At 34.4% G+C, this 14,198-nt stretch overlaps 1 protein-coding gene across 8 annotated transcripts in view; it reads left to right on the top strand.

The window, feature by feature from the left end:
* The window catches only part of ABI3BP (ABI family member 3 binding protein), a 286,699-nt gene that overhangs the window by 247,519 nt on the left and 24,982 nt on the right, over nt 1-14,198 (top strand). For all 8 annotated transcript variants that reach the window (XM_081572441.1, XM_081572442.1, XM_081572443.1 and 5 more), the window contains 2 exons: nt 5,605-5,814; nt 12,625-12,733. In XM_081572441.1, the coding sequence (XP_081428567.1) occupies nt 5,605-5,814; nt 12,625-12,733 (319 nt within the window). The remainder of the gene's footprint in view (nt 1-5,604; nt 5,815-12,624; nt 12,734-14,198) is intronic.

The raw sequence follows: 14,198 nt of genomic DNA on the forward strand, positions 1-14,198 counted from the left end.
TTCTTGACCTGCATACAGATTTCTCAGGAGGCAGGTAAGGTGGTTTGGTATTCCCATCTCGAAGAATTCTCCACAGTTTGTTGTGATCCACACAGTCAAACGTTTTGGTGATCAATGAAGCAGAAGTAGATATTTTTCTAGAATTTTCTTGCTTTTTCTGTGATCCAATGGATGATGGCAATTTGATCACTTGTTCCTCTTCCTTTTCTAAACCCAACTTATACATCTGGAAGTTCTTGGTTCACCTACTGTTGAAATCTAGTTTGAAGGATTTTGAGAATTACCTAGCTAGCATGTGAAATGAGCACAGTTGTATGGTAGTCTGAAAATTCTTCAGCATTGCCTTTCTTTGCGATTGAAATGAAAACTGACCTTTTCCAGTCCTGTGGCCACTGCTGAGTTTTCCAGATTTGCTGTCATATTATGTGCAGCACTTTAACTGCATCATCTTTATAGACTAGTATACATTTTTGGAATTTCACATAATAGAAAATAATATATTATGAACTTCCTTTCCGATTTCTTTTACTTACCATAACTATTTGGTGATGCATCCATGTTGGTATATGTATCAACAGTCTATTCCTTTTTATTGCTTATGAGTATTCTATTGCATAGATATATAATAATTTATTAAAACTTTATGACATTTGGGTTGTTTCCAGCATTTTTACATTACCAGTAAAGTATGCTATTCTATGACCATTCATGTACAAGTCTTTGTGTAGACATATACTTTCATTCTTTTTGGACTAATTGCTAGAAGGGGAATGGCTAGATCATATGTAAGTGTATATTTAACATTTTAAGGAACTGCCAAACTGTTTTTCACACCAGTTGTACTATTTTGCCTTTCTGTCAGCAGTGTATGATGTGTCCAATTCCTCCACATCTTTTCCAACATTTAGTATGGTCAGCCTTTTTAATTTAAACTCTTTTAAAAAGTATGTAGTAGTATCTGTGATTTTAATTTTGCATATCCCTAATGACTAAGGATGCTGAACATCTTTTCATGTCCTTATTTGCCATATGTATATCTTTTTTGATATGTCTCTTAACATTTTTTCTGTATTTTTATTGTGTTGCTTATTTTCTTATTGTTGAGTTTGAAGAGTCTTTATATTTTCTGGGTTGAAGATCTTTTTCAGGTGCATGTTTCACAAACATTTTCTCCCTGTGCGGCTTCTTCTTTAATTTTAATGAAGCTTGGTTTATTGATTTGGTTTTTTATAGATTGCATCTTTGGTGTTACATTTAAGAAATCATTGACTAACCAGAGATCACAAAGAGCTCCTCTGTTTCCTTCTAGAAATTTCTCCTCAGTTTCCTTGTAGAAGGTTTCTACTTTTACATTTAAGTCTATGATCCATTTTGAGTCAAACTGTGTATATGATACAAGATATGAATACAAGTTTATTTTCTTAAGGATATCAAATTGTTCCACCATATTTGTTGAAAAATTATTGTTCCTCCACTGAAGTTTAATTTGTACCTTTGTCAAAAATCGATTGTCCAGATATACATGGAACTATTTAGGTGTTCTCTAGTTGTTCCATTGATCTATTTAGCTACCTTTCCATCAATACTGCAGTGTCTGGATCACTATGGTTTTATGATAAGTGCTGCAATCAAGTTGGGTTAGTTCTCCAACATTGTTTTTATTTCTCTAAAGTTGTTTTGGTGGTTCTAGGTCCTTTTGTATTCCTAGCTAAATTTTAGGATGAATTTATCAATGTCTAAAGAAAAATAGCCTGCTCATATTTTTATTAGAATTTCATTGAATCTGCAAGTCAATTAGAAAGCATTAGCAGCTGTACACTATTGTCCTCCTACTTATGAACATGGTATATCTCACTATTTATTTAGGTATTATTCATTTCTCTCACCAATGATTTTTAGTTTCAGTTAAATAAAACATAAAAGTAGCATTTTAAGTTTCAGTTTCCTATTGTTCATTGCTAATATATAGAAAAACAACTGATTTTTTTTGTACAGTGATTTTATATTCTACAATCTTGCAAAACTCTGTAGATTTTTTTGTAGATATGCTGGGTTTTCTATATACAGAACTATGTCATCTAAGAGGAAGGTTTTACTTCTTCCTTTCCAGCTTGAGTACCTTTTTTCTTGCTTTTCTATCCTGGCTAGAACCTCTAGAAAAACACTGAATTGAAAGTGAGGATTGATATCTTTTTCTTATTCCTTATCTTATAGCAAAACCATTTAGTCTTTCACCATTAAGTATGTTGTTACCTGTGGTTTTTTCATAGATGTCCTTATTGGGTTGAGAAAGTTCTCTTCTATTCCTGCTCCAGTGAAAATTGTTATCAAAAATGAATGCTAGATTATGTCTAATGATTTTTCTGGCTTTATTGAGATAATTATAAGGTTTTTCTTTTTTTTTTTTTTTTTAGTGTGTTAATATGATAAAGTAATTGCTCTTGAATTGTAGACTAACTTTGCATTCCAGGGACAAATTCCCGTTGGTTATAGTGTATTCTCATTTTAATATATCACTGATTTAATTCCCTAAAATTTTGTATAGAATAGTATTCAGTGAGGGATATTGGGCTATTATTTTCTTTTCTTGTAAAATCTAGTCAAGTTTTAGTGTCAAAATAATACTGAACTTTTCAGTTTTCTGAAAGGGTTTAGAACTAGTATTGCTTCTTCCCTAAATATTTGGCAGTATTCACCAATAAAGTCATCTGAACCTCACATTCTCTTTGTGAGAAGTGTTTTACTTGTAATTCATTTTAATTGGAGAAGGAAATGGCAACCCATGCCAGTACTCTTGCCTGGAAAATTCCATGGATGGAGAAGCCTAGTAGGCTACATTCCATGGGGTTGCAAGGAGTCAGACACAAATGAGCGACTTAACTTTCTTTTCTTTAGTAGTTATAGGACTATTCAGTATACTTTCTTCCATAGTGAGCTTTCATAATTTTTGTCTTTCAAGTTATTGGTCTGTATCATCTAAGTTGTCAAATTTATTTCATTTTCTTTTGTTTTGATATCTGAATAATCTGTAATGATGTCACCTCTCTCTTTCCTGTTATTGATAATATGTGCCTTTTTTCTCTTTCGCCTAATCAGCCACACTGTTGGTTTATCAGTTCTTTCGATCTTCTAAAAAGTTCAATTTGGGGTTTCATTTATTTGGTATAATTTTTCTGTTTTCCATTTCATTTATTTTTACTTTGATCTTTATTATTTCCTTTTTCTGCTTATTTTGAGTTTAATTTGTTCTTCTAATTTCTTAAGGTTCAAGATGATTTGAGACCTCTCTTCTTTTTAAATATGAAATTCAGTACTACAGCATTTTCCCTAGGTATTATTTAAGCAGCATCTAAAAATGTTTGATATACTGTGTATTCAGTTTTACCCTATTCAAAATACTTTTAAATTGCCTTTTGCTTTCTTCTTTGGCCTATAGAAGTAGGTTACTTAATTTCCAAATATTTCAAGATTTTCAAGAGATCATTCTGTTACTGATTTTTATTAATAACTCCATTGTTGTGATATACTCTGTATTTCCTGAGTCATTTTAAATTTATTGAGACTTTTTTATGGCCCAGAATATAGTATATCTTGTTGTGTATGTTTTGTGTATACTTAAAAAGAATGTGTATCTTCCTAGTCTTAAGTGGAATATTGTATTAGTTTGCTAGGGCTGCCAAAACAAAATACTATAGACTTTGGCTTAAGCAACCTCAATTTATTCTTTCACAGTTCTGAAGGCTAGAAGCCTTATTTCAAGGTATTATCAGGTTTGATTTCTCATATTGGAAGTTAAATCTTCAATATAGGAATTTTAGGAAAACATAATTCAGTCCATAACAAGGGTTCTATAAAAATGTCAATTAAGTCAGTTTGTTTGGTTATATTGTACAATTCTTTTATATCCTTTGTGATTTTCTATCAACTTGTTCTATCAGTTAATGAGAGAATACCAACATCTCTAGCTCTAATTGTAGATTTATTTCTACTTTCTTCTTCTGTCATTTATTTATTTTATTTTTTTTCTCCAGGTATACTAAAGGTCTGTATTCAGGTATAGACCTCAATTACTTAGGATTGTAATAAACTAATGAATTGATTCTTTATCATTATAAAGTGACCTTTTTTGTTTATGGTAATATTCTTTGATGATATGGTTAGGTTTAAATCTATTATCATCTTGTTATTGTTTTTTATTTGTTCCATCTATTCTTTTTTCCCTCTTTCCTTCTTTTTCAGCCTTCTTTTGGACTGCATATTTTTATGATTCCATTTTATCTTTTTTGTTGTCCTCTTAGCTATAACTTTGTTTTGTTATTTTAGTGAATAATTTGGGGTTCATAGAATGTGTCCTTAACTTCACAGTCTACCTTCAAGTGATATTCCACAACTTCATAAACAGTTGAATGTGAAGTATAAGAACTTCATATTAGTATAGCAGCTTTTCTTTCCTGGCTGTTGGGCTATTACTTTACTTTTGCATGTTATATAGATCACACTAAATTGTGATTATTTTTGTTTAAACAATAAACTTTTAGAGAGAATTAAATAATAAGATAAATATTATGTATATTTACCTATATAGTTACCATTTCCAGTGCTCATCATTCCTTTGTGTGTAGCCATATTTCCATCTGGCATCATTTTCCTTCTGCCTAGAGGACTTCTGTGAATCTTCGTTCTAGGTTGGGTGTGCTAGTCATGAATTCTTTCAGCTTTTGTATGTCTAAAAAATATTTCGCTTGTTTATTTTTAAGATGTTTTCACTAGTTATAGAATTCTAGATGATAAGTTTTTTTCTTTTGTTTTGGTTTTTGTTCCTTAATATATAAGAGCATCTCTCTGTTGCCCTCTCACTTGCTTTCTTTACAATGAGAAATCTGCCACGATCCTTTTTTGTTGTCCTAACGTGTCTTTTCTTCTCTGCTCTATTTGAAGATCTCTAGAAATTTAATTTGGGTCTTTTTTTATATCTTCCATTTCTTAACTTTTTGACCATGTGAATTATAGTGATAATAACTGTTTTATTGTCCTTGTTTGATGATTCTAACATCTATGCAAATTCCAGTTTGACTCCAAATGATTTATTTTTCTCATTATTGGTAATATGTTCCTATAAGGAATTTATCCAGTTGGGTGCTGTATATGTTTGTTATTCCTAAAATATTGTTGGATTTTATTCTGGGGTGCAATTAAATAACTTAAAACCACTTGATCTTTCTGAGCCTGGCTTTTAAGGTTTATTGGTAGGACCATAACTATATTTTAATGTAAGGTAAATCATTCCCCACTACTGAACCAAGATCCTTTTGAGTACTCTTTCCTATACCTCATAAATTATGCAGTTTAAACCAAATTACTTTTGGATATTAATATAAGCTAAACCTATTTAGAAGATTAAATCAATAATATCATCCTTATCATGTATCCCAAAGATAGGATTCTGGATTTTCACAAATTCAAACCATCCACATCATTGCTTTCATCCATCTGCTTATAGTATTAGATCAAATATCCTCAAACAGATTGTTTTACTTATGAGTTCTCCTCCACCTTTTTTACAAGCTCAAAAAACCAAAATGTTTAATGTCCTCTCTCTCTTAGGTCCTCATGTGCGGTATATCCAAAAGCCTGACAACAGCCCCTGCTCCATCACTGACTCTGTCAAGAGATTCCCCAAAGAGGAGGCCACAGAAGGGAATGCCACCAGCCCACCACAAAACCCACCTACCAACCTCACTGTGGTCACTGTGGAAGGGTGTCCCTCCTTTGTCATCTTGGACTGGGATAAGCCACTCAATGACACTGTCACTGGTAAGAGCATGGCATGCGGACTGTTGCTACGGTGGGAAACATTGATAAGATGATGCTTTGGGAATGTGGTACCTTAAGTCAGACTGTGACTCTGGGTAATGTATCTCAGAAACAGCAAGTCCCTGCAGAGTTCTGCTGTCTCTGTGGCAGATGATTTTCAAAAGTGTCATAAGATGGGGAAGATGATCTTTGTCCTGGTTATGGTCTCTCTGTTAACCTAGCAGATCTCTTTAAGTCATGTATCTTCTTTCTCCTCTCAGAACTTTTTCTCAATGTGAAGGTATATCTAGTCTTTCCATTACCAGAAAATTACAAATAACATATGAGAAGTTGCCACTGCTAATAGTATTTAAACCAATTTTCCTTTCAACATCCCAATTTCTAGATTGACCTGGAACTTTGAAGCAGGCTAATCATTATTTCAGTCATTTTATGAGAATTCTTTTTCTTTAAATTTATTTTTAATTGGAAGATAATGACTTTACAATGTTGTGTTGATTTCTGCCATATATCAGCATGAATCAGCCACAGGTATGGTTTTTAAAAATTCTATTCCTGGTCAATTTTCTGCTCATCTCAGGGAATTTTGATTCTGCTACTCCTCATGAAAATGATAATGAAAAATAAGAAACTCAGCCATTAAAAAAAAATACATTTGAATCAGTTCTACTGAGATGGATGAAACTGGAGCCCATTATACAGAGTGAAGTAAGCCAGAAAGAAAAACAACAATACAGTATACTAATGCATATATATGGAATTTGAAAGATGGTAACGATAACCCTATATGCGAGACAGAATAAGAGACACAGATGCAAAGAACAATTTTATGGACTCTGAGGGAGAAGGTGAGGGTGGGACGTTCTGGGAGAATAGCATTGAAACATGTATATTATCATATGTGAAACAGAACACCATTCCATGTTCAATGCATGAGACAAGGGCTCAGGGCCGGGGCAATGGGATGACCCAGAGGGATGGGATGGGGAGGGAGGTGGGTGGGGGGTCCAGGAAGGGGAACACATGTAAACCCATGGCTGATTCATGTCAATGTATGGCAAAAACTATTACAATATTGTAAAGTAATTAGCCCCCAACTAAAATAAATAAATTTATAAAAAAAAAAAAAAAAAGAAACTCTGAGTCACTCTTTGAATTTGTTATGTGGGATTTTAATTTTCCATAGTGAACAAGAGAGTCAGACTAGAGAGAAGAGGGGGAGGGTGGGATGACTAACCACCCAAGTCAGCTAGAGGATGAAGCAAATAGTGTGAGTACTTGCATGTCCTGCTGCCACAGGCCCAAGGTGGGCAGATGGAACAGAGGGGCCCCCTGAGGGGCTGTTGGGGGGAGTAGAGAGCAGTACACAGGGTAATGTGAGGAGTAGGGTGATTCAGAAGCTGCCAAAAAGTTTCCTTTGAATAAAGGAGAAAACAGCAGCTATTTCTCCTCAGACAAAACCACTTAATCTGGGCAGCTTCCAGTGTAAGCAGCTTGTTGTTGTTCGGTCACTAAGTCATGTCCAGCTCTTTACAACCCCGTGGTCTACAGCACACCAGGCTTCCCTGTCCTTCACGTCTCCCGGAGTTTGCTCAAACTCAGCAGCTTATCTTTGCTTAACTGGCCTTTTTTTAAAAAAATAAAACATATTTTGTGAATTTCCTTTCTCATGCAGTTTTGACTAGTCTTCTTTACTTGGGATTATGCCAGTAGGTACTATCATCTCAATATCTAAAAATCAAGCATTGATTATCTACATGTATTAAAAGGTTTAAAATTCTCAATCCATGTGCAGTCCTAATAAGGAGTTCCTGTAATAGTCTGAGACTCAGTTCTCACAAGACCAAATGATTTATAAAAATTTCACTTCCCTTAAAGATATAGAACATCAAATTGGTATTGGTTAATCTAATATGTCTAATAATCTAATACACATTCACTTGGGTATGATTTAGCTTTTGAAAACAGCAGGATTTTCTTTTCTGTATTTTCCTTTTATCATGTAGCTTTTTAAAATGATATAAATCTGTAATCTCAAAGTATCATAAATAGGATATACTTTATCTAACCAATTAGTTTAACATTATTATTAATATTATTAAATGTTAATGAGATGTTGAGATCTTTCACTAGATACTGGACTTATGATAACAATTTTCATGGAAAAGGATCACATCTATAATAATAATATTTTATACATAGAAATAAGTCAGTATTTAGTCATTATTTACTTAGTTTATGTTTAAACATTGAACCATATGCCCTGATGATCTATTTTTTTCCATTAAATACCACTTGATTTCAAATATAATCTTTTATAAACCAGTAGCTCAGATAATACAGGGATTAATTCTCTCTAATTCTATCATTAGAAATGGTTTTCCAGGAAAGGATTAAGAAAGATAGCAAAAGAGAGGGACCATATTCTTCATTTCCCTAGTTGACTTCTGTCAGTAATCTTTCTTCTGATAGGCATGTATTCACCTCTAGTAAATACATCCAAATTCTGATGCTTCTCCATGACCCTTCTACACTAAAGTAGAAATAGGTACACCATAGAGATTGGCCATAGCCTAGATCCTTGGACAACTTAAAGTTAAGTTAGTTATAAGTTGTCATTTTGTGATATGTCAAGAGCATGCGGACATAGATTTAAATCCCAGACCAGGTGTGTTCCAGATAATGCAACTTGAATCTATAATTAGCCTCTTTGAACTTCTAGTTTTTTATTTGTAATAATAATAATTCTCATTGTTATCAATTTGTTGTGAGTGTAAAACTTAACAGAGAATTCATGCAGCATAAATTAGAAGCTGTTAAATTAACATTTGTCGGCAGCAGCAACAGTAGGACTGGGAGCAATAGTATCACCATTATTATTTTCATGCTGCACTGACCAGACTATGATGTTCCCTATATTCATAATAAACGATTATCTTCTAAGTGAATTATCTCATAAGGGGGTTAAAACCCTCTGAGGGGGGTGAAAGAGACCATGTATTCAGTGTCAGTTCTTCGTAGATTTTCTTATATCCTTACTCTTACAGAAACTATTTTTTAAATCCCCTATCTTAAAATAAGAAATATGGACACACACTTTTTTTTTGGTGGTGGTAGAGTTTTAGAATGTTGGTGCATTTATGAAAAAGCTATTATCACTTTAAAAAATTAAAAAGGAAAGATACATACATTCTAAAACAAGAATTCTGAGAATTCTAAAACAAGAATTCTGAAAAAAATTCTAAATATCTTTTTAATTATGAAGGGAACTTCTAGATCCATTTTGAAAACTCCAAAGTTTAAGGACTAAAGTCATATTAAATTAACATTTAAACATTAGGAATGACCCAAACAAAGATGTTTTTTGAAGGTGACTGCTTTCGTGGATAAACCAACTGGAATGTCATATAAACTGCTCTTTCAATGACTTATCAGCACTTGAATCTTTCAAACTGGAATCTTTCAAATTTTCAAGTTTTAAGATACAACTCAGGGATAATAAAGAATAATAAAAGACATAATAATAATAGGTACCACCTGTTGAGCAAAATACTATTAAGCACTTTTCATATGTTCCTACTTTAATCCCTATGAGCAACACTATGAAGAGACACTATGGACATTTTACAGATGGGAAAACTGAGACTGAGATACAGGCAAGTGGCTTGGTCTGTTTCTTTCCAGTAAGTCATGCAGTTTCCTTTTTTTTTTTTTAATCTGTTTTACTTCCATTCTAATTACTCCCTTCTTTTTCTAGTAAATGCCCCTTTATGGCTGAGGGAAAAGTATAATTTGAATATCTGAATTCAGGATGCTCCCTCTCCCTCTCTTTCCATGCTCTGTTAGAATAGAAAGTCAACTGAGACATAGATTGGGAGCAGAGAGTCTGAGGAAGACATACTAAATATCAGCCATTAATCTTTTGTTTTATTTTTTTTTAATAAATTTATTAATTTTAGTTGGGGGCTAATTAATTTACAATATTGTAGTGGTTTTTGCCATACATTGACATGAATCAGCCATGGGTTTACACATGTTCCCCATCGTGAAACCCCCTCCCACCTCCCTCCCCATCCCATCCCTCTGGGTCATCCCACTGCCCCAGCCCTGAGCATTTGTCTCATGCATCGAACCTGAAATGGTGTTCTGTTTCACATATGATAATATATATGTTTCAATGCTATTCTCTCAGAACGTCCCACCCTCACCTTCTCCCTCAGAGTCCATAAGACTGTTTATGCATCTGTGTCTCTTATTCTATCTCACATATAGGGTTATCGTCACCATCTTTCAAATTCCATATATATGCGTTAGTATACTGTATTGGTGTTTTTCTTTCTGGCTTACTTCACTCTGTATAATGGGCTCCAGTTTCATCCATCTCAATAGAACCGATTCAAATGTATTTTTCTTAATGGCTGAGTAATATTCCATTGTGTATATGTACCACAGCTCCCTTATCCATTCATCTGCTGATGGACATCTAGGTTGCTTCCATGTCCTGGCTATTATAAACAGTGCTGCGATGAACATTGGGGTACACGCGTCTCTTTCAATTCTGGTTTCCTCGGTGTGTATGACCAGCAGTGGGATTGCTGGGTCATATGGCAGTTCTATTGCCAGTTTTTTAAGGAATCTCCACACTGTTCTCCATAGTGGCTGTACTAGTTTGCATTCCCACCAACAGTGTAAGAGGGTTCCCTTTTCTCCACACCCTCTCCAGCATTTATTGCTTGTAGACTTTTGGATAGCAGCCATTCTGATTGGCGTGAAATGGTACCTCATTGTGGTTTTGATTTGCATTTCTCTAATAATGAGTGATGTTGAGCATCTTTCCATGTGTTTGTTAGCCATCTGTATGTCTTCTTTGGAAAAATGTCTGTTTAGTTCTTTGGCCCATTTTTTGATTGGGTCATTTATTTTTCTGGAATTCAGCTGCAGGAGTTGCTTGTATATTTTTGAGATTAATTGTCTGTTGCTTCGTTTGCTATTATTTTCTCCCATTCTGAAGGCTGTCTTTTCACCTTGCTTATGGTTTCCTTTGTTGTGCAAAAGCTTTTAATTTTAATTATGTCCCATTTGTTTATTTTTGCTTTTATTTCCAATATTCTGAGAGGTGGGTCATAGAGGATCCTGCTGTGATTTATGTTGGAGAGTGTTTTGCCTATGTTTTCCTCTAGGAGTTTTATAGTTTCTGGTCTTACATTTAGATCTTTAATCCATTTTGAGTTTATTTTTGTGTATGGTGTTAGGAAGTGTTCTAGTTTCATTCTTTTACAAGTGGTTGACCAGTTTTCCCAGCACCACTTGTTAAAGAGATTGTCTTTTCTCCATTGTATATTCTTGCCTCCTTTGTCAAAGATCAGGTGTCCATAGGTGCATGGATTTATCTCTGGGCTTTCTATTTTGTTCCATTGATCTATATTTCTATCTTTGTGCCAGTACCATACTGTCTTGATGACTGTGGCTTTGTAGCAGAGCCTGAAGTCAGGCAGGTTGTTTCCAAAACTGAACCAGGAAGAAATAGAAGATCTTAACAGACCCATCACAAGCACAGAAATCAAAACTGTAATCAGAAATCTTCAAGCCACTAGTCTTTTAAAAGCTGCATTCATGTGTCCAGATACAATGGCCATTGCCTTCTAGTCTAATTTAAAATTTTCAAAAGGATGGTTATAGGAAATTATTCTGAAAAGGTGGCCCTCCATCTTGGATGTTTTTAATTTACCGTTAAATTAAAAGTGGTGATTATAAGTCTCCAGGAGTTATTCTATAATTTCAGCTTTATTTCCAGTATTATCTCCTACCTTTGGTCTCAGCGCTAACAGCTTAAGTCCCAGTAACTCACAACCTTCCCACTTTCCCTGAAGCCCACCATTTGTGTATTTCTTCATATTGACAGAACTGTTTTTGAGTGGGCTTTTGTGGTTGTTTGTTGTTTTTTGTTTGATTTTTGTAATCCTCTTCGTGATCTCATCACATGTATTAAACTAAATCCCAACTGACAGCAGGGAAAACAAATTAGTAAATCATATTCTCTTCTTCTGAAAGTCTTTCTCTTTTGATTAGCACTGTAAGTTCATAGAAAGCTATCCTTTAGGTAAGTTTATACAGATCTCTATGCAGACTTTAAGGGCAAAGTTTCATTTTGTTTTGTTTTAATTCAAGGATAATTATCAAGGGGACATATATAAGCAGTATGTACAAGACTTACGTAACTTACATAAGAAGTACATACCAAAATCTTGTAATTCTGTAGTTCAAAATAATTGACTCTGGGAAAATATAGTTCATTATTTGGTTAAATGTTATTTGCTGCTATGGTTTTAACTGTTTACTTGCAGCAGTACCATGTCATCAGTGACCATTTCCCAGCTATGTTATAAAGCCATATGAGCAGGAAATGTGCTTCTGCTGAAGCACCACTCCTCATAGAATGTTTCTTACAAAACTACACTGGATTTTCCAGCAATGGGAGATGATCTGACTTACATATCAAAATGATAGGTTACCCATATACAGTGCTACTACAGGAATGTCATCACTTTACACAGTTACCAGGCGGCCTTTCCTGCTCTGGTAGAGAGAAAACAAAAATGGTCAATGAGCAACTCCCCAAATGCTTTGGGACCTTCACCATCAACTGATAATCTCCACCTAGAAGTTGCTAACGTGTATGATCAATAGGTCTCAGACCTGCAATCTCAGTTGCTCACTTGTATGAAAGTGGCTTTTTAGGCTGTTAGCTTCAAGAACATTCAGTTTGCCAGAGCATAAAGATAAGTGTCTGTTGGCCTTTTTGCTTTTCAGAATATGAAGTTATATCCAGAGAAAATGGGTCATTCAGTGGGAAGAACAAGTCCATTCAAACAACAAATCAAACCTTCTCCACAGTAGAAAATCTAAAACCAGACACAAGGTAAGCCACCAGTGCTATTACAGGTGAATTCTGAGAGTGTAAAAATCATAACAAAGGAGTGAAATGACATCATCCTTCTCCATCTGAAGGGAGGGTCTAGTTTGCATTTCATTCTTTGGCTTTTTGTACACAGCACTAGAGACTCCTCGAGTCATAGTTTGCAAATATGCAAACTATTTGGTGGGGATACAAGAACTGACAAGTTGGTCTTGTAAGTTAACATTAGAGCTGGGGACACTGAGAGGTAGAAGGCCATTAATATCAAACATTGATATTAAACACCAAAGTTTAGAGGAGGAAAAGTCTACAGACCAAAGAAAACTGGAGTGTGGATGGTATAAATGATTTTAAGCACAGAAAGTTGGCTGGCGTACTGGAAGAGGAGGGCAGGGAAGCAAAAGCCACGTGACAAATGTAGATAAACATTTGTAAGAGTTAATGCTTAAAATAGTTACAGACTAGTCCCAGACACAGCATTCCTTTGCTTTGGGGTCTTTTTATTATAGACCACTGAGAATAGATTTTGTTTAAATGGACATGTTAATTGTCCAATAATAACTTTTCTTGGCATCCCTTATTACACATTGATACCAGGTTGTTTATCTTGCTGTATAGTTTTGTGATTCCTTTTTAAATCTAAAATATGTAATAATTTATCAGTTTATTCTATTGTTGCAAGAAAATTAAGAGCCTTAGACATTTCTAAAAATGTAGTAGGGGAGGGGGTTTTGGTTTTGTGTTTGTTTTACATGGCCAAATCATCAAATGTATTACTCAAGCAGACTCTCAAATGGTTATAGCCAAATACTGCCTTAATAAAGGCAAAGTGCTAAATTCACTTCTGGACTAAATTTCCCTCTGTGGAAAATCAACTTCTTCCCTCAAACTCCAAAACACCATTTGATAAACTGTCCCTGCTTTCCATATAAAACAACAACAAAAAAGAAATCATGACATCTTAAGTTATAGTACACCAGGCAAACACAGGTGAATTTTTCAGATTGAGGAGTTTTTCAGGAATGAATATTTCATAACCTGATGAAGATCCTCCATGTTGAAAAAGATCAGTGAAGGTGAAACCTGAAACTTCAGCATCAGAGATTTTTTTTTTTGGTCCTATTTTATTTCTCGTATCTCTCATTGTCATCTGACTGAATTGAATTGGGTGTTAGTGTGACACCAGAAGAGCCTGTTTGGCTCTGACAGCAGGGAGACTCCTGATCTTTTCAGGGGAAAAGGAAGCATCTAATTCATTAGCGATGTTCTGCTGTATATAAACTATAGTCCTATACTGCAAGAGTAACTTCTTTCCACAAGTGTGGGGTTTTTTCCCTTAAAGTTCACTATTTTGATTCATAATATGGAAAATTGTGCAAATGTTAATTTTCTTAAAGAGATTAGGTTGGCCAAAATTAGCATGTATCTCAGTAAAAGCCCATTTGATGATCTTGGTTCTGCTTCCTTA

This window comes from Giraffa tippelskirchi, chromosome 2, assembly GCF_054371585.1.
Source record: "Giraffa tippelskirchi isolate mGirTip1 chromosome 2, T2T-mGirTip1v1.2.pri, whole genome shotgun sequence".
In the NCBI taxonomy this organism is placed as follows: domain Eukaryota; kingdom Metazoa; phylum Chordata; class Mammalia; order Artiodactyla; family Giraffidae; genus Giraffa; species Giraffa tippelskirchi.